The sequence below is a fragment of the Myxine glutinosa genome, chromosome 1, assembly GCF_964187855.1.
Source record: "Myxine glutinosa chromosome 1, kmMyxGlut1.1, whole genome shotgun sequence".
NCBI classification, from domain to species: domain Eukaryota; kingdom Metazoa; phylum Chordata; class Myxini; order Myxiniformes; family Myxinidae; genus Myxine; species Myxine glutinosa.
Window position 1 is genome coordinate 295,362,227 of NC_136261.1, and position 21,643 is coordinate 295,383,869.

Sequence of the window (21,643 nt, forward strand, 5' to 3'; positions counted from 1 at the left end):
AAAACAAATTGACACAACTAGGAATTTCAGGAAAGAAGTTGGAGATTGTTAATGGTGCTATGGTTTATACTAACACATATAACTCTTCCAAAGAGGTGGATTTGTGGTGTTTCATCAGGGGTAGAAAACATCAAGGTTTTGGATAGGGGAAGATAAGAGATGGTGGTGAACAGCTATTTTAAAGACCTGGAGGGAGGAGTGGGATTGAAGAGAGTGAGGGAGTTTGTTCCAGAGGCAGGAGAAAAGAGGAATGAAAGAGTGAGGTAAGCAGAGTCTTGATTTTGGCTATTTCACCAGAAGAGGGTTGCTGACAAATCTTGTGCGTCCTGCAGGAAAATTTTGGAGACAGAGCAGGGGGAGCTAGGCCGAATAGGAGTCGGTAGAAGACAGAAAGACCACCAACCCGCCTGCGGTGAGAGAGTGAAAGGCCCTCAGAATCAGTTTCATGACGGGAGACACCAATGATTCTAAAAGCTTTGGTTTCTACAGCGTGAAGCCGAGCTAGGTGTGAGGTCGGAGCACCAGCCCAGAGTGGAGAGCAGTATTCCATTGAGCTGCGGATGAAAGATTTGTATGTGGTGAGGAGCTCAAAAGTGCCCAGAAAGGACTTCGCACGACAGAGGATGCCCAGTTGGCGACTGGCTTTGGAGGCCAGCTTGGAAATGTGGTTTTCCCAGGAAAGATCATGGCAGATAGTGAGACCCAAAAGCTTGAGTGACAGAACTTCTTCAAGAGGATTGTTGAGAAAGTAGATGGGAGGGTTGTCCAGACGGTCTTTACGGAGAGACAAAGTGAGAGTGTTCAAGTACAAATTTAGTTCAAGGACAAAGCAAGGCGGACAGGCTTTGCATTTTGGGATGCTACCTTCCTAATTCTCAGTTGTGATAGCTCTTCATATGGTATCGGGTGTGCATTGTTGCAAACCAATGAAACTGGTAATCTCCAATTGGTTGTGTTTGCATCCTGAACTCTATCTGTAACTGAACGTAGCTGTGCCCAGGATGAACGAGAGGCATTAGCGTTTGTCTGGGGCACCTCTAAGATGCACCAATATGTTTTTGGAAGGCATTTTACTATCGAGACCGATCACAATACCTCGTTAGGTCTGTTGGGAGAAGCTAAAGCCGTTCAACCCACATCATCAGGTCATATTTAATGTTGGACATTGACCCTTTCCAGTTAAGACTATTCACGGGTTTACCACCCGGGTAAGGAAATGTGTTGTGCTGATGCGCTCAGTCGCTTGCCACTTCCCATAGCTATCCCAGAACCTCCCCAATCTGGTTATATTGTTCATCTCATGGCTAACATCACACATGATGAAGTGCCCATAACCGCTAAAAGATTTTCTTATGCTACTAATGATATTCCAGAACTGTCATAAGTCAAACACCTCGAGATATCATGCTATATATCGTTTGTTTATCTGTCAAGTGACTAGGCATCACCACCAGAAGGGCAAAACCGTATCTGATCCAAATGGATGGGTTGTCTATTGATGCACACTGCCTGCTTTAGGGTAGCCAAGTGATAATTCCACCTAAAATCCAGGAGAAAATTATCAATGAAGTTCTAAATGCTCATCCAGGTACAGTCACCATGAAGGCCATTGCCCGAGCCCATGTTTGGTGGCCCGGTTTGGAGAACGACATTGAGTCCTGTGCACGCCATTGTTACACGTGTCAATCCCACACCAATATGCATGAGACTACATTAGCAGCACTGAGTCTGCCTTCTGACATAGCACCATCATTGGTTTGAGTTTTTAGGTCAACAGGACTCTCAACAAGGTTAAGAGATTAACAGGTTAACAGGACTTTCACTCTCAAGACTGAACTCTCAAACCTGTCTCCCTCTTCCAAATCCTGATGGCATCTGGTCAAATCTGTTTCTGGTGTTTGTTCCCCCACCATCCGCTCCCATACCTCAAATGGCTACACAGCTGACACCGCACGTGAAAAAGCCGAATGCCTCAACTATGTGTTTGCCTCAAAATCTTGTGTCCCAAACCCATCTCTCTCTGTACCCACCTTACCTAGTCGAACCCAGCTGGTCCTGGACTCTGTGTCCTCTCCTGACAAGGTGAAGTTTTTGTCAAACTTCAACTCTGTTTATGCAAATGGACCAGACGGCATCAGCCCACGGGTCATAAAATCCTGCTCTGCCACTCTATCTCACCCTCTCCCTGTTCTCTTCACCCTCTCTTTTGCTCAAGGTCATCTGCCATCAGTGTGGAAATCAGCCAACATTACCGCTTTACACAAAAAGGTGCAAAAACAGATCCTTGCAACTACAGACCAATCAGCCTGCTCCCAATAATCAGCAAGGTCATGGAATCAATCATCGCTTCTGACATCAAATCCTTCCTCTTCTCCAATGGCTTGATCTCGGATCATCAATATGGATTCAGACCAGGTCACTCTACTCTGGACATACTGCTTCTACTGTCTCAACAATGGATGGAGGTCCTCAATGCCAAACAGGAAATGAGAGCTGTCTCCCTTGACATATCGCGTGCCTTCGATACGGTCTGGCACCCCGCTCTGCTCACCAAACTCTCCTCCTATGGTATCCATGGCAATCTCCACGCATGGCTTGTGGACTTCCTCTCTGGTCATAGTCAACGTGTGGCCCTGAATGGATTTCTCTCATCTCCCCCATCCTGCTGAGGCTGGAGTTCCTCAAGGCAGTGTTCTGGGCCCTGTGCTTTTTCTGGTCTTCATCAATGATCTCTCTGACTCTCTGGAAAATCCTCTCTATCTCTTTGCTGATGACTCCACTCTCTGTCACTCCATATCTCAACCCTCGGATCAGCAGTCTGCAGCCTCCTCACTCTCTGCAGACCTGGACAAAATCACAGACTGTTCAAACAAGTGGAACATGTCTTTCAATCCTGACAAATCTCACACTCTCACTATGTCTTTCCAAAAAAACCGACTGGACAACCCTCCCATCTACTTTCTGAACAATCCTCTCCAAGAAGTTCTGTCACTCAAGCTTTTGTGTCTCACTATCTGCCATGATCTTTCCTGTGAAAACCACATTTCCAAGCTGGCCTCCAGAGCCAGTCGCCAACTGGGCATCCTCCATCGTACGAAGTCTTTCCTTGGCACACCTGAGCTCCTCACCACATACAAAGCTTTCATCCGCAGCTTGATGGAGTACTGCTCTCCCCTCTGGGCTGGTGCTCCTGCCTCACACCTAGCTCGGCTTCACGCTGTTGAAACCAAAGCTTTCAGAATCATTGGAATCTCCCGCAATGAGGCTAACTCCGAGGGCCTTTCACTCACGCCCCGCATGCAGGTTGGTGGTCTTTCTGTCTTCTACCGACTCCTCTTCGGCCTAGCTCCCCCAGCTCTGTCTGTGCTTTGTCCCCCAAATATTCCCATAGGTCGCACAAGATCTGCCAGCAACAACTCTAATGGTGAAACTGCCAAAATCAAGAGTCTCTTCTCACCTTATCTCTTTCATTCCTCTTTTCTCCCACCTCTGGAACAAACTCCCTCACTCTCTTCAATCCCACTCCTCCCTCCAGGTCTTTAAAACAGCTGTTCACCACCATCTCTTATCTTCCTCCATCCAAAACCTTGAACATTTCTACCCCTGTTAATTCACCCCAGATCCACTTTTTTGAAATACCGACTTCTTTCCTGGAAGTCCTAGCAGTGTCCATGTGTTTTTCCCTCTCCCACCCTCCCCTCCCCCTTTCCCATGCCTCCTCTCCCCAAGCCCTCTCCCTCCCACAGATCTCCCGATGTCTCTGTTCTCTTCTGTTGTACTTGTGTTCTTCCCTCTCTCTCCCCATCTTGTCTCCCGCTCCCTTTATTGTATGTTTTATGTGTCAGTTTGTTTTTTTGAGATTAATGTTCGCTCTTACACGAGCCTCGATCTTGTATACAAAAAAAAACAGGTAGGGTCATAAAGCCTCACCTTCAAAGATCTGCAGAGAAGAAATCTGGCCAGTGCACTGTCATGGTATGGTTCAAATTTCAGAGCCTGCAAGATTATCAAACAATATATTGGGTTATGCAATGTTTACATTGTCTCATGAAGCAAACATCAAGCAATGAAAATTGTAGGATGTTTAGAAGGGTGAAGGGGGCAGAGAAAGTTGGCTAAAGAGAAAAGGCGTTGGACAAACGAAGATTATAGGGTTTACTTATTTTTGAACAGAGAAAGCTTCTTTCGAAAAGCAACACATTGACAGATAGGGCTAAAACCGATATCACGACATCGCAAAAAGTTATGGACGGATGCAGGCAAATCTTTGTGAACCGGTCAGGTATGTGACAAGGATGAATTGGTTCAATTTTGATGGTGAAGGTCCATCCAGATCCAGCCTATCAGTGGGATACAAAAGATAAATGTGATATATAGAGCACTGGTACAGTTTTCCAGAGGACCTGGGTTTGATATTTGGTCTGGGCATGTAATTTTCCCATATATATCAATTTAAAACATACTGTTCAACCTGGCGGATGTATGCGCTCTACCGAATGTTGTTCTAGTTTGTTAAGTTATCGTGTTTCATGTCTATCCTTCATCTAGCAGCATTTCATATTGGTTCTGCCGTACACAAAATATATAATTAATGTATTCCCTTATATTGCGTGTGGCATGTCCTGCCATCTTTCCCATGCCAACAATTTGGCTTATTGATTGGTGACCCTTGGAGGCATAAATTGGGTATTATTGCTTAATTATATTCTCTGGGTTTTAGACTGCATTTGGAGGAGGCAAGGAGGCTTGCCTCGTACAAATTTAGCCTCGAGCCAGTTATTCAGGGGATTAAAATTCCCAGTGTGTGTAGTTCCCATCTTTAATCGCTTCCCGTTTCAGTTGGGGCCGTACACGTGACAGTATTTTCCAGATCCTGCATATATCATTGGCATACTTAATGGTTTAGAGAAAGTCTAAATCCATAGGACAATTCTAAGGATGCCCAAGAAAATTAAATTGGAAACGAGTCGTAAAGAGTTGTTCATAAAGGTGAAGATCACAGAAAGGCATTCACATGTACCCTCACCTGAACAAGTTGCAGCAGAAAGCGCAACAGCACTTCATCCCCCTCATCTTCAAACCTTTTCACTGCCAAATTCCTTGCCTCACAATCTGCAAAGCGAAATCCCAGCAGCTCAAAAGCCTCACTCAGCGAGAGTCCATGTTTGGGCCACGCAGCAAGCAGTGCATACGCTTCTTGGACACTTTCATAGCTTCCCCATTGCACGCTCCGCATAAGCAGGGGCAAGCCACGGCACTGTGTGGAGCAATACTGCCGAACATCCCATAGGAGTTTTAGCTCCTCCACTTGTAGATCTTTCAAAAAATAAGAGTTTAGCAGCTCAGATATCAATTGATGCTGAACACTGTCTTTGGATAGACAACGCTCAAGCTTGCTGTGTGATGGTGATGTTACGTGTGATTGCTCACTTCTGGTAATGCTGGAGTACGTCACAGGGCGTTTGTACTCGTCCATATGCAAAACAAGTGCCACTGAACCATCCATATCGGGATTTGAAACTGTTGAAAAGTGACCTGCAGGTTTGACGCCCTTGATTTCTTGGGCAGGTGGCCACAGATGTAACAACAAATGGCCCTGGCGTAGCAATGAGTGGTGATCAAGAAGGAGAATATTCCCAAAGTGATACGCAGGTGTTAAACCACCAGCGTTTGGATACCTTGTGTACAGCCGAAGGAAAAGACGAGTACCCAGGGGTATGTCTTTCATCCGTATTGAGAAATGCATCCAGCAGTCCCACGTGACTGTGTTTGCAATTGGAAGGACTGGCGTTTTTGTGCTTCCCAGTACCTCCTCACCATGGAGCAACTCTGCTTCAAGCCATGTCTCGACACAAGGTGGCATGGCTTTTACCTGTTTCTCGGGAAAACGTGCTCCTCGAGCTCGTACGCGCAGTGATCGTTTGCATCTCCAGAGGGGAAGTTCTGAGAAGCACTGCACTTCGGTGTCTGTGAAGGAATCTCGTCGTATGTTTAATTCTCTCCACCTTGGGCTTAATTTTGATGGAACATCGGGATAGCGTATGCTTGTGGACACGAGCTCATTATCGGAGTCTTCAGTGTGCAGGTCTGTAAGCCAGACTAGTGTCAGGTGAATTGGCTCGCCATGACGAAAGCAGTACCGTATCCATACAAAGTCGACAAAGGGCGATTGTCCACACAAGTACTCATCCCGTCCACACACTTTGAGTACCAGGTCTTCAACGGATGCGTGGGATGGGAAAATGTTTTGTCCATATGCACCTTTGAATAATTGCTGCATAAAGGATGATGGTGAGTCGAGAGATGTGATTCTCAAAACCTGCTTCTCAGACTCCCAATGTAGAGTGATTTCGATGCCAGCAGGTGGGATGGCACTTAGTAGGTGATCAGTCAAAGGACGAGCCGCCGACCATGGCTCCATGGCATAATGCAGCCGATCCCGGCTCTTGATCTCGTTTGCGCACACTTCTCTTAAACTCCTGCGCATCTCTATCAGCTCAGGATCACCCAGTTGAAATTCTGATTGCAGCAGATACTGAGGATCAAAACCGATCAGCATGGCAATCTCTCTTTGAGAAAACTCATCAGCATAGTAGCCCTTTCTGAGTGATAAGCGCACAGGAATGCTGTTTTCGCCACAGCTTTGTACACAGTTCAGCGTAAAAAGTGGCTGTTCCAAATCTCCCAAATCTAGAAGTTGTGAAGATCCTACGTGACATCCGCCTTTGGTGTTCTTGACGTCATTGTTGTTATTCCTATCTTCAAGGAGCAGCGTGTAAGCTCTGGGATCATTTGGTGCTCCTTCAAGCGGAAGAGCACCTCGGAGACACCCCCCCTGCCACACGGCTTCCAGAAGTACCTTTACGGTGCAGTTGCTGCGGGTGCCGAGTGAGAAGCGCTTTCCTTTGGGCAACGACACATCAAACGTGACGATTTTCAAGCCTCGCGGCAAAGGCTTCGGGGCATCGAGAGTTGCCATAATGTTGCTTGAGGGGCAAGGTGGGCCGCTCCGTGAATGAAAGTTCACTCACATTCGGTCCATGTGTCACAAACTAGACTGCGGGGTAGGGAAGTGGAACATTTTAATGGATTATTATGTCGTAACAACACTTGCAAATTGCACATTTAAAGTGAAACACATGGCAAATTTAAAAGTCAGAGAAGTAGCAGATATGATGATTTACTCAAATCTTTCACTTTACATCTTTAAACAAGAAAGAGCAATCGGAGATTGCAAACCCTCGCCATGACGTGTTTTTAGTGGTTTTAAGACGTTTGTGTTTAAACAAATATGGCGGCGGAACCACGTGACCAATGACGTTATCATTATTATTTTTTCTCCACTAATTTATCCCAAGATGACGCTCAAGAAATTGCATCTTGATCAGATGGAGTTTTGTACTTAATGAATTATGACGTCATAATGGAGGCACCTATGACATCATCATTAACATATGTTATTCCCCAATGGAGAGTTCTTTACAATGAGCCGTCTCAATTTTTTCTATGCAGCACTTTCTGAGATATAGCGGTGCAAGGTTTCCTGGGTTTTCCAAGATGGCGCCGATACCACGTGACCTATGACGTCATAATTATCATTAACACAATTATACAGGAGGCGCACCTATTGTGAAAATTTCCTGTCAATCTGACCGACTGTTGCAGAGAAAATCATATTTATTCTGTGCGGACAAACAGACAAGCAGACAGACAGACAGATAAACAGACAGGCAAACAGACAAACGGACTCAAATGCAATACCCTCTCCTCTGGCGATGGTAAAAATAGCAATGTTGGTCCGATTGACAGGAGTCGAGGAGTAAATGGAATCAGTGGAGTGAGGAGTAAATGGAACGTGGTGAAATTTGCAGTCTTCTCTGCGAAGGCAGCCATGTCTTACCCATCGCCATCATCCACCATCAATGTGCCATACTCTTTGCAGAGCGTCACTACTTCCAAGGCAGTTGCTGGGTAAGCATTATGCCAGGGGGTTTGTAATTTGTTCAAGGTGCCAGTGAAAAGTCACCCAGAAGATGATGCAAAATCACGTGATGTTGCCAGTCGTGGATAAGACATGGCTGCTTCCATTGAAAATTACAGCGCTAGGTTTTAAGATACTCTATCTCAGAGCTTAATGCTCTTTCTCAAGTCGAGCGTTGGACCTCCTACAAAAGCCATGTAAAGCTAATCTTGACCATAAACTCAACCATTGTGCATACCATGACCATAACCTTAGCCCTAATGCAAAGAATGGATTCCAGAGCCTTTCTCCATAGCTTAATTGGAGTACTGCTTTCCCCTGTGGGCTGGAACTCCAGCTCATCTTCCCATCCCTACCTGCAATCTTTTACACACCATTAACCCAACCGAAGCAAACTCTCCTACTTACAGGTTACTGGGTTTCCTCCCTTGGTCTTTCCACTTTTCCTGTTGTTCATTCCCTTGCTTATTGTGTCCAACTGCTGCCCCACTGCCACAATGTTATTGCCTTCTTCCACAGTTATTCCTGTTCTTCCATGAGCTTATCTGGGCACTGTCCTCATGTTGAAGACCAAATTTGGTGGCATTCTGACTTGTGGGTCCAGAGAGAAGATTTTTCAAGGCATTTATGTGATTTTCCAAAATATTGACCAAGTTTGACACATTTCCGGTCACTTGATCGGCATGGCCTCCACAATTTAATATCAGGACCCTGTCCTAATGTTGTAGCCCAATTTTTTTAAATTTTTTTTTTGCATACAGAATCGAGGCTCGTGAAAGAGCTAACATTTATCACACAAGCAAATCAAACAGACAAACAAAGTATATAAAATGGGGAGCGGTACGGGGAGAGAAGGGGAAGCACACAAACACAACATTTGAGAGCAGGGACATCGGGAGATGTGTGGGAGGGAGAAGGCTTGGGGGGAGGAGGCGTGGGAAGGGGGGTGGGGGGGGGGGGGGGTTGGGAGAAGTATAAAACACAAGGACACCAAGGACTTCCAGGAAAGGAGTTGGTATTTCAAAAAAGTGGATTTGGGGTGAAATTAATGGGGGTAGATAAGATCAAGGTTTTGGATGGGGGAAGATAAGAGATGGTGGTGAACAGCTGTTTTAAAGACCTGGAGGGAGGAGTGGGATTGAAGAGAGTGAGGGAGTTTGTTCCAGAGGTGGGAGAAAAGTGGAATGAAGGAGTGAAGGTGAGCAGAGAGTCTTGATTTTGGCAGTTTAACCATAAGAGGGTTGCAGGCAGATCTTGTGCGACCTGTAGGAATATTTGGGGGACAGAGACAAGAGAGAGCGGGGGGAGCAAGGCCGGAGAGGAGTCGGTAGAAGACGGAAAGACCACCAACCTGCCTGTGGTGAGTAAGTGAAAGGCCCTCGGAGATAGCTTCATCGCGGGAGATTCCAATTATTCTGAACGCTTTGGTTTCAACAGCGTGAAGACGAGCTAGGTGTGAGGCAGGAGCACCAGCCCAGAGGGGAGAGCATTATTCCATTGAGCTGCGGATGAAAGCCTTGTATGTTGTGAGGAGCTCAGGTGTGCCAAGGAAGGATTTCGCACGACGGAGGATGCCCAGTCGGCGACTGGCTTTGGAGGCAAGATTTGAAATGTGGTTTTCCCAGGAAAGATCATGGCAGATAGTGAGACCCAAAAGCTTGAGTGACAGAACTTCTTGCAGAGGATTATTCAGAAAGTGGATGGGAGGGTTGTCCAGTCGGTCTTTTCGGAGAGACATCGTAAGAGTGTGAAATTTGTCAGGATTGAAAGACATGTTCCACTTGTTTGCCCAGTCTGTGATTTTGTCCAGGTCTGCAGAGAGTGATGAGGCTGCAGACTGCCGATCTGAGGGATGAGGCATGGAGCGACAGAGAGTGGAGTCATCAGCAAAGAGATAGAGAGGATTTTCAAGAGAGTCAGAGAGATCATTGATGAAGACCAGAAAAAGCACAGGGCCCAGAACACTGCCTTGGGGAACTCCAGCCTGAACAGGAAGAGGAGATGAGAGAAACCCATTCAGACCACAGGTTGACTACGACTGGAGAGGAAGTCTGCCAGCCATGCGTGGAGATTTCCATGGATACCAAATGAGGAGAGTTTGGTGAGCAGAGCGGGGTGCTAGACCGTATCGAAGGCACGTGATATGTCAAGGGAGACAGCTCTAATTTCCTGTTTGGCATTGAGGACCTCCATCCATTGTTGAGACAGCGGAAGCAGCATGTCCAGAGTAGAGTGACCTGGTCTGAAACCAAATTGATGATCAGAGATCAAGCCATTGGAGAAGAGGAAAGATTTCATATCCGAAGCAATAATGGATTGCATGACTTTCCTGATAATTGGGAGAAGGCTGATTGGTCTGTAGTTGCTAGGATCTGTTTTTGCACCTTTTTCGTGTAAGGCGGTGATGTTGGCAGATTTCCAAGCAGATGGCAGATGACCTTGAGCAAAAGAGAGGGTGAAGAGAACAGAGAGAGGGAGTGAAAGAGCGGAAGAACAGGATTTTAGGACCCGTGGGCTGATGCCGTCAGGTCCAGTTGCAGAATCAGAGTCGAGGGTTGTCAGAAACTTTTCCACCTTGTCAGGAGGAAAGGACACAGCGTCAAGGAGCAGCTGGGTACAACTGGTTACGGTGGGTACAGAGAGGGATGGGTTTCGGACACAAGATTTAGAGGCAAACACAGAGTTGAGGCATTCAGCTTTTTCACGTGCGGAGTCAGCTGTGTAGCCGTTTGAGGTAAGGGATGGGATGGAGGGGGAACAAACACCAGAAACAGATTTGACCAGACGCCACCAGGATTTGGAAGAGGGAGACAGATAAGAGAGTTCAGTCTTGAGAGCAAAGAGATATTGTTTCCTGGCTCTCCTGAGAGTGGACACACACTTGTTTCGGGCTTTGTGAAAGGAAATGAGATTTCCTTCCGTTGGATTTGCTTTCCAGGAGACGAAGGCAAGTTGTTTCTGGGCAACAGCCTCACCACAAGATTCCGTGTACCACGGACGGGAGGAAGGGTATGACAACTGAAGACGAGATGGGATAAATCTGTGCATGAGAGAGAGAGCAATTTACTTTGGAAGAATTCCCAGGGATGAGTTGATGTCAGAGGCGGTTGAGATGGGAGACCAGTCCAGATGATTGATGGCTGCTTGAAGACCGTGCCAGTTGGCCTGAGTGAAGTGCCAGACTCGACGACGCTGAGGAGGCTCTCTGAGAATGGTCAGAGAGATGTCCACTTTAACAAGCACATGATCAGATGAGCCAATTGGAGCAGAAGAAGAGTAGCAGACATTTTCAGGGAAATAAGTCATAACCAAGTCCAGAAGAGAAGATGCTCCGTTGAGTGAGATCAGGGTCGGGAAATTGACAGATTGTGTCAGTCCCAGTGTGTCGCAGAAGTCCTTTGCTGAGGAGCCATGGCTGGTGAGAGAGGTACCCACACCCAGCCAACTGGCATCGTGACAATTGAAATCACCACATATGAGGAAGAGAGAGTTGGGATGAGTAGATAGAAGTTGGTCCATATTATCAGACAGCGAGATGTAGATGGAGTCATCACTGTTTGTTGGACGGTACAACACACGTATGAACAAAAGGTGGGAGCGAAGGGGAAGCCATAGCCAGAGGTATTCCTGGGGATGAGGTGGAGAGAGGGCAGTGCAGGGCGAGTGAGGAAGAGAGTTTTTGATAAAGATAGCAACCCCACCTCCAGGACGATGCTCAGGTCTATCATACCGGAGGAGGGAGTAACCTGGGAGAGATACCAAGGAATCAGAGACATCATGAAGGAGGAAAGTTTCTGTTGAGCAGATCACGTCTGGTTTGTCAGAAGCAACCTGTATGGAGAGATTGGTCAGGTTTGAGCGAAGGCCCCGGATGTTTGAGGTCCACACCGTTAATGAAGAGGAAGGGGGAGCATCGGATGCAGAACAGGGGGGGGGGGGGGGAGGGTTGTGTAAGATGTGGAAGAGGAGGAAGAGGTAGGGAGAGCTGTTGAAGGTGTGTCAGAGATTTCAGAATAGCTCGGAGAAAGGGAAGGATGGGGCGGACAAAAGGTTTGATGGTGATTGGGAGAGGCGCAGTGAGGTGTTATTTGACGAGGGGGAAGAGCGAGGCAGAGGGTTGAGGGAGATGAAGGTGAGAGTTGGAAGGGGTAAGAAGCAGGGAGGCCGCTTTGAGCAGGAGGAGTGAGAGGAGGGAAATGGAGAAGAAATGAGGGTGGGGAGATTTGAAGGGGAGGGGCGAGGGTGGAGTTTATGAGGGGAGGGGTTAGGGGGGGATTTGAAAGGGATGGGAGATGGGGGATATTTGGAGGGGAGGGGTGAGGGGGAGTCTAGGAGGGGAGGGGTGTGGGGGAGTTTGGGAGGGAAGGGGCAAGGGGGGAGATTTGAAAGGGATGGGTTATGGGGAGGATTTGGAGGGGAGGGGCATGGGGGAAGATTTGAAAGGGATGGGTGATGGGGAGGATTTGGAGGGGAGGGGCAAGGGGGAAGATTTGAAAGAGATGGGTGATGGGCAAGATTTGGAGGGGAGTGGCAAGGGGGGAGATTTGGAGGGGAGGGGTGATGGGGAAGATTTGGAGGGGAGGGGTGATCGGGAAGATTTGGAGTGGAGGGGTGAGATTGGATTTTAGAAAGTGTACGATTAATGGGAAACAAACATTTATTGCAAAATGAGTTTCTTGTGACCTTCGAGCCAAAAATACGTTTCAGGATGCTGGAGGGGGGCGGGGGGGGGGGGGTGGAGTGCAGGTGAGTTTCGGGAATGTATGAAAGAGGCACTGTAAGAGATGGAATTTTTTTTTGGAATGAAGAGATTTGTTGGGAAATTTTTTGAAATTTTTGAAATTTTGAAATTTTGTTTCAAGATGGCGAGGACGTGTGTCTTTCTCGTTGCTTTGATTTGCTGTTTCATACTCTACTTCAACCTCGGTTACCTGCGAGAACTTCAACAGGTGAACGTTAAACAAGTGGGAAGATTAACATATACGCTTTAACCGGTTTAAAAGTGTGGTTCGAGAAACTTCCTGTGGATGGTGAAATGTGCAGGTGCTGTTTTCTACCTCGCTGTAGCTGAGTATTCCGAACCGACTTTGTCCTTTGTGTGTGTGTGTGTGTGTGTGTGTGTGTGTGTGTGTGTGTGTGTGTGTGTGTGTGTGTGTGTGTGTGTGTGTGTGATTGGAGCACATGATCAGATGAGAATTAAAGAATTATGAACTGCTTACCCTTATGGTGGGCTTTAAGAACTGCTTACCCTTTAGCCTGGTGTTGGGCTAGCGGCTAAGGTGCCGGCTTAGGATCCTAGGATCCTGGGTTCGAATCCCGGTCGATCGCTGAATTAACGCCAGGGGGGTTGACTCAGCCTGTCATCCTTCCGAGGTAGGCTAATTGAGTACCAGTTCACTGGTAATTCCCTGTTTGTCGTTAAAGGCGGCAAAAAGGGTTGGCGTCAGGAAGGGCATCCGGCCGTAAAACATTGCTTCAAAAAGGGGACCAAAACACAACAACAACCACGTTTCCCGAAAAAGGCCAACCCCCGCTTTGCGGGGAAAAATGGCCTCTAAAGGTGGTTATGAAGCGCGGTGCTACGCGCACTTACTTGTACAATAAGAAGGAAGCGGACAACGCGGTAAGTTTAAGTGTCTTTATTAAAAGAGTCACTGTAGCACTGGCGCGCTCCGGGCTGCGCGCCCGGTGTATATCCCGCGGCCACGCCTACCCCTCGGGCGTGGCCGCCGCCCACTTGGTGCGTGGAATGATGCCCTCACGCCAGTGAGCTTTCGTGTCCGCCACAGTTATATATTTATATTATATTGTAATTGTGAACAATCCGCCTTCAAAGATCCACATCATAAACACGTCATCACAGGTGATCTCAGAATAGTGAAAGATAAAAGATTACGTGCATTACTTACAAAAGACCAAATTACAGAGAAAATAAAAGAATAAACCAGAATAAAGCAATGGAACTTACAATGATGGAACTGGGTGAATGGATGAAAGAACAAATTGACAAACATAAAGTACCAAACACACAAATGGCTTTATGGTTGGAGGAGGTAGAGAAACATGTGAAAAGGAGAGTTGTTGATTTGAAAAGAAAAGTTCGAATCAATAATCCGAAGGCAATTTTAAACAATCCAAAGACACGTGATTGCTTAATAGTGTAGGCTGCTATGTCTTAAAAATGGCTGTTGTGTTTTTTTTTTGTTAAAAGCAAAATTCCACTCGATTCCTTGTTACTGTTCCTTGTTGGGGTGTCACATGTTCGAAAAAATAGGTTGTTAATTTTTTAAAACGGATTAAGGGTGTCAAATCCAAGATGGCCGCCAAAATACAGTATATCAATTCCATTAAAACTGGTATTCTGAACACAGTATGAGGTCCAAATTAATGATAATACCCATAATTTCAATACCAAGGAGTACAAAAACAATTAATTTCAATATGGCAATCAAATTCAAAATATCAAGCTCTTATCAAGCTTATCTTACTGAAGCTCTTATCAAGTACTTCTTTGCTCACGACCACCTGAACTACGCACGTTTGCTCCTTTTGTACCTGTCAACAATGCAGCAAACAGAACAAGTTTTTCCAGATGTCTGGGCAGAACTCCTGAAAGGAAATTTCTGTGTGACGAAGGGGATTGCTGCATTCACTTCAATAGGTCCAGATCACGGAATTGAGCAGAACCGCAAACTCAAGGTCATTGGAGGCATTACTGGAATAACCCAAATTGAGAGAGCTCTAGACCGTTTCTTCCTGATTGCACCTGACTTGTCTAATCTAGTAGAGGAGTTTCAAAGAGAATATGGCATGGAAGGTGCTGATACCAGAGACCAACACCACGAGATCACAGGGGGAAAGTCCACCCAAGTAATGAGAAATTCCGCTAGATTGACAGAGGTATTTGTTGTTCATGGAGACCCATTCGTAACCGATGAGAGTGACCTGTGTAACCTTCTTACCAAGAAAGTAATTGATGAAAAGGTAACAAAGGACATAGTAGACCGCGATGCCATCGGACAACAGTTGTTCCAGACATTTGTCAAAGAACGCCTTACAGAAGGAAAACTTTCAGTGTGGGATCCAATGAAGAGAAATAACATAGGCACTTTCAAAAGTGCCAACGCAGTGAAGAAAGTGAAAGCAGGTGACAAACTCATTAAAGTCAAAGAAGAACGAGGACTCCTACAGAGGTTTATAGTAGCATCAAGAAGCCGTCCAGACCTTGATCTAAAGGACTGTATTGGGAAGTATGAATTTGGAATTGTTCCACGTGCCCTTTTCGCTTCGGATGGGTCACTTCTCCTAGCATATGACAAGGCTAAGGTCCTTCATCATCTTGAAGCGCTAGTTACCAAGGAGCAACCTAGCCCAACAGAAGCCACAAGCGATCCAGTTAATGCCATGCCGAGTGTTTCTGGCGACCAAGTATTGAGTGAAAACTCCCAAACTGAAGTACCACCCCAAGCCGAGGCACCTGAAGTACAAGAAGCGCAGCCTGAGCAAGAAGCTTCAACTGACATGTCCGACATGTCTGAGAAATTTAAAGTTGTAGTCATAGATGGCATGGCCCTCGTTAACTCCATCTCCAAGACAGACAAAATGAAAACATGCAGTGATTTTGCCATGTCATTTCATGAAAAGCTTATCAGGATTGCAGCTAACTACGACGAAGTAAGACTGGTATTTGACAGATACGTCGAAAGTTCTCTGAAAGAGCAAATGAGAAAAAAGAGAACAAAGGGAAACTCGACCTACTATCACATCCAAGATAGTACACTGATCCAGAATATTTCCTTGAAGGACTTCCTTTCAAGTGTCAAAACCAAGGCAGAACTTGTAGAGTATTTAGCTGCAAAGACTCTGGATCACAGCAACAGCTCTGCCAACAAATTGAAGAAGTTCATGGTAACCTTCGGCACTGAGACAAAAGGCAATGTAAGTGTGCCTGATGAATTGGTAAAACACGGTCATGAAGAAGCGGATACGTTACTCTTGCTCCATGCCCTAACAGTTAACGTTGATGTAGAACTTGTAATAGACTCTCCAGATACCGATGTCTTCTTGCTGATGATCCACATGTATCCACAGCTACCTGCTGAGACATATTTCCTTACCGGAAAAGGAAAACTGAATAGGAAAATTGCAGTCAAACCTATCTTTGAAAAGTTAGGAGTTAACCGCGCCTCAGCTATTCTCGGGTTTCATTCTTTCACAGGATCAGATATGTGTGGCAGGTTCGCTGGCAGGACAAAGGACTGGTGTATGAAGGTGTTCATGTCCTGCGATGATATGATACTGGATTCACTTGCTTCACTTGGCAAATCTGCTGCTACACCCTCTCCAAACGCAATTGACCAACTGGAAAGGTTCGTTTGCTTGTTGTACAGATCCAAAACACACACCAAAGTAAATGCACTACGATGGTTCTTGCACTCAAATCGACAGGCCGAGGGAGAGAGTCTGCCTCCAACCTCTGGATCATTGACACCACACATTCTGCGAGCACATTATATTGCAATGATATGGATGCAGGCATGCGAAAGTCAACCGTCCCTTCCTTCTCCCACTGACTACGGATGGAAGTCAGAGGAAAATAGATTTCTTCCGGTGATGTGTTTGAACCCTCCAGCACCAGAGGCCGTGACTAAGCTGGTAAAATGTGGCTGCAAATCAGGATGCAAAGGAAACTCCTGTAGTTGCCGCAGCAATAAACTCCCATGCACAGAGGTCTGTAGCTGTTTGAACTACGGCTGTAGCAACAATGAACAATCAGCTCAGAACATTGTGGGAGATGAACACGAGGACTTGTAAGGTAAAACGGATGATTGTGAGACAGGAATATTTAAATATGGTCAAACAGGAAATTACATTACGCTATCATTGTTATAGCAATGTGGACCTTTGTGTAAAACAGTGGTAGCCATATTGGATTTTCTCACTATTTCTCACTATGGCTGGCATCCACCGATTTCAACGAATCAGTAACATGTTTCCCCAACGGCCTAGCATTACTTATGTGGGCATTACCACCAAAATGGACCTATTTCATCATTCACAATTTGTGTTATCCAAGAACATTAAGTTTTTGTACTGTGGTTATTTAAGAAGTGGCGGCCATCTTGGATTTTTCCACCATTTTGAATTTGACTGCCATATTGAAATTAATTGTTTTTGAACTCCTTGGTATTGAAATTATGGGTATTATCATTAATTTGGACCTCATACTGTGTTCAGAATACCAGTTTTAATGGAATTTATATATTTTGGCGGCCATCTTGGATTTGACACCCTTAATCCGTTTAAAAAAATTAACAACCTATTTTTTCGAACATGTGACACCCCAAAGACAAGGAATCAAGTGGAATTTTGCTTTTAACAAAAAAAAAACACGAAATGACATAACAGCCTACACTATAAGGCAGCTTCAAACACAATATGTTATTGTTCCAATTGACAAAGCAAATAATAATATTGCATTTGTATGTAAAACATTCTACATTCAAACACTTTTGGAAGAATTGGACTTAGACACGGGACTTTCAAAGACCTACAAAATAAGTAACGATAACGAAACAGACTTGATACAACACCATACAAATCACTCAACGGTGAGAAGACTGCGAGTTCCGGATAAACACCATAAATTACCATTCATTTACTGGATCCCAAAAATGCACAAACTCCCTTGTAAGATGAGGTTCATCATCGCAAGTAGAGAATGTAGTTTGAAACCTTTGTCGGGCAGTATTACAGCGGCAATGAAACTAATCTCTAAACGCTTAAAAAACTCCCATGAAAAAGTGAAGTTTTATTCTGGTATTAAGAAATTCTGGATCATTGACAATTCCAAACCGGTAATCGACAGTGTCCATAACATTAACAAGCATTCTGAGTATTGCGCTGCAATACATGTCCCCTACCAAAGTTCAAAGTGCCATGACTTTGTCAAAAATGATCGAATATGCAAATTTATGCACGGTTGATGCCGGTTTTCAAACTTGATCTGAGGTATGCGGAGACACGTGTGTCACGCCTCGCCTCATTGATAAGCCCGCAAGGTCGCTCCGTGGAGAGGCCTGCACGTATTGCACTGTGTGAATTATATAAATTATTACCAACTTACGGTGTGAGGTACCAGCGATTCAAGAGATATCCATTTTTTTATGGCACATTGGAGAAGCCAATGCGAGGCTTCTTCTTCCTCAGCTTGTCACAACTCTGTCAAATGCGATCGAGTTAAAAAAGTCAGAATTTGACCAAATCTGTTTTATTCGTTTGTTAATATACCTCAGCTATTGACAAATCTTAAATTAGAATTTTATTTGAGGTTAAAATGACCGCGACAGGTCGTGTCCAACGATGCTTTCAGTCTGTACATGTGATAAATAATTAAATCCGCACACTTGACGCCTCTTCTTCTTCACGCAATAACAACTTCTAGCTTCCAGATCGTATATCCAATCATCTTGAAATTTTGCACACTTGTTGCTCTTCATGACTTCTACTATAGTTTGAAGTTTCACGTCGATCAATAAAGCGATTCAAGAGATATCCATTTAAAAAAATATTTTCGTTCAATTAACGATATCTGCCAAACCACGTGAGCTATCGCAAATTCCAAAAGGTCATTTTAGTAGACTGACATGCGGAACAGATCTGTGAAGTTTCCCCTCGATTCGATCAAAAATGAGGGAGGGGCTCAGTTTTAAAGGTTCATGCTTAAAATCGTCATAACTCTGAAACCATGTGACGCATGACGTCATGCTCGCTGACTTTTTTGTTCGACATGGGTATGCGATTCTGCCTGCAAAGTTTGGCCTCGATCTGTTCAGCCGTTGCAGAGAAAAAGGGGTTTTCGTGTTTTCACGAAAAACAATATGGCGCCCGAACCACGTGACCTGTGACATTATAATTACCATTAAAATATTCTACCGACCGAGTCCCTCCTATGGTGAAAATTATTTGATCTCAATCGGTCCTATTATTGCAGAGAAAATCTTTTTTAAAGGAAATTAAAACTTAAAATGGCACTGAGTTAAGGATCATCAGAATTATCAGAATTCCCAAAGTTCAAAGTGCCATAACTTTGTCAAAAATGATCGAAACGTCTTGAAGTTCGAACGAGATCTGTAACTTATCATGGGGAAACGATGTGCCAAGTTTGAAATCATTAGCTTTAAGCGTTTAGAAAAAAAGTCCGGAAAGCTGTTCTTTGCGTGATGGACTGACGGACTGACGGACTGACGGACTGACGGACTGACGGACTGACGGACTGACGGACTGACGGGCGGAGGGACGGAGTGCAAACCTATAGTCCCCTCCGGTGTACACCAGCAGGGGACAAATAACAAGGATAAGGCAAAATGTCTTTCAACCTTTGATTTTTCCACATTGTACACAAACATTCCACATGACAAGCTGGTAACTGCATTGGACAGAGCAATAGATAAAGCATTTGCAGGAGGTAATAAAGTATACATTAATGTACATCAAAACAGAGCACACTCGTCTGTAAAGGATAATCAATATTCATGCAGTTTTTCAAAAAGTAAACTCAAAGAAAGTATTCGATTTCTGCTAAACAACAGTTTCTTTACATTTGGCAACAAGATACTCCAGCAGACAGTGGGCATACCCATGGGTTCAGATCCCAAGATACTCCAGCAGACAGTGGGCATACCCAAGGTTTCAGATCCGGCCCCTTTCTTTGCAAATTTGTTTCTGCACATGTACGAGTTTGATTGGGTCCAGAACATGTGCAGGAATAAATTAACAACTGCACGAAGATGCGGAAACATCTTCACGTTCATTGATGATTTGTTGGAAATTAATGATGGATTTATATTTGAGCAGCTTCATGATGACATATATCCAAAAGAACTTGAATTAAAAAAGGAAAACCAAACTTCCACTTCAGTTTCCTTTTTAGAATTACAAATTGACATCCATAATAATAAATTTCACACCAAATTATTTGATAAACGAGATGCATTTCCATTCCACATTGTCCGAATGCCTTTCTTAGACGGCAACATTCCCAAAAAGCTATTTCATGGTACGGTTGCAGGTGAAATAATTAGGACTGTGAGAGCAACCACACACAGCTCTGAACTGGTCAATAAATTACAACAACTAGTCAGACGTATGCTAGCACAGGGGGCTGTAGTTGGTAGATTAAAACAAGTTTTCTTTAATATCACAAAACGACACCAAATCTAATTAGTGAAATACAATACGAATATTAAAAATATTATTCATGAGATCTTTATGTAAATACAGTGCAATATAATAATTAAATATACTACAAATCAATGTTGCTCGGAATCAGTGGTTGCTAGGATACGGCAGCATGCAAAAAACCGTTACAGGTGACGGTTTGAACATTCGAAATACAGTTTGATGGAGAGGTAGATGGTGTGGTCGTGCTCGTTGGTAGATTGGTGTATTTAAGGTAAGATGTGAATGATTTAATGATATTATCATATTATGGAGTGTGTAAGGAAAGTTATAAATATATGATAATACATTAAATCCTATTGCGAGTAAAGTTGGAATAAGTGATGTTGCATTGATGGGTTGACTGACTGCCTGGACGCAACTGAGGTTGTGGATCTACTGATGTACCATCTATTGATGTGGATCCATGATCGCGGTTGAGGATCCGCCATTTGGAGAGGTCCTGGGCTGAAAGGATCGAAACCTCGAGGAGGAACGGTGCCCAGCTGATGATCCATGCAGTCGGGAAACGAGTCAATTGCTTACGGGTTAACGTTCTTGCTTTAGGTAGGGGAACTATGTTTGAGGTTTGCAATTTAAATAAAGTTGAACATGGGATGTTGTGAAATTAACATCATTTACAGCAATCCTTTAAATTATTTATATTTAAGTTTAGGAACAACCAATACTGTACAATTAATTGTGTGTGTGTGTGTGTGTGTGTGTGTGTGTGTGTGTGTGTGTGTGTGTGTGTGTGTGTGTGTGTGTGTGTGTGTGAGCGAGTGTGTGTGAGCGAGTGTGTGTGAGCGAGTGTGTGTGAGCGAGTGTGTGTGAGTGTGGGTTTGTGTGTGTGTGTGTGTGTGTGTGTGTGGGGGGGGGGGGGGAGGGTGGGTGGGGGGAGGGGTGAAATTAACCGGGGTAGAAAAGAACAACGTTTTGGATGGGGGAAGATAGGAGATGGTGGTGAACAGCTGTTTTAAAGACCTGGAGGGAGGAGTCGGATTGAAGAGAGTGAGGGAGTTTGTTCCAGAGGTGGGAGAAAAGAGGAATGAAGGAGTGAAGGTGAGCAGAGAGTCTTGATTTTGGCAGTTTAACCATAAGAGGGTTGCAGGCAGATCTTGTGCGACCTGTAGGAATACTTGGGGGACAGAGCCCAGAGAGAGCTGGGGGAGCAAGGCTGGAGAGGAGTCGGTAGAAGACGGAAAGACCACCAACCTGCCTGCGGTGAGTGAGTGAAAGGCCCTTGGAGATAGCTTCATCGCGGGAGATTCCAATGATTCTGAACGCTTTGGTTTCAACAGCGTGAAGACGAGCTAGGTGTGAGGCATGAGCACCAGCCCAGAGGAGAGAGCAGTATTCCATTGAGCTGCGGATGAAAGCCTTGTATGTGGTGAGGAGCTCAGGTGTGCCAAGGAAGGATTTCGTACGACGTAGGATGCCCAG

The 21,643-nt window shown here is 45.0% G+C and overlaps 1 protein-coding gene across 6 annotated transcripts in view; it reads right to left on the reverse strand.

Moving 5' to 3' along the window:
* LOC137413345 (phosphatidylinositol 4,5-bisphosphate 3-kinase catalytic subunit gamma isoform-like) overlaps nt 1-21,643 on the reverse strand; it is a 174,278-nt gene that overhangs the window by 74,344 nt on the left and 78,291 nt on the right. For 4 of the 6 annotated variants that reach the window (XM_068098736.2, XM_068098739.2, XM_068098738.2 and 1 more), the window contains 2 exons: nt 5,027-7,057; nt 3,931-3,996 (listed from right to left, as the gene is read on the reverse strand). In XM_068098736.2, coding sequence (XP_067954837.1) covers nt 3,931-3,996; nt 5,027-6,979 — 2,019 coding nt within the window. In that variant the 5' untranslated portion in view covers nt 6,980-7,057. Of the gene's footprint in view, nt 1-3,930; nt 3,997-5,026; nt 7,058-13,229; nt 14,125-21,643 lie in introns of those variants that run through there. The other 2 variants (XM_078767599.1, XM_078767603.1) reach the window with 2 other exon arrangements.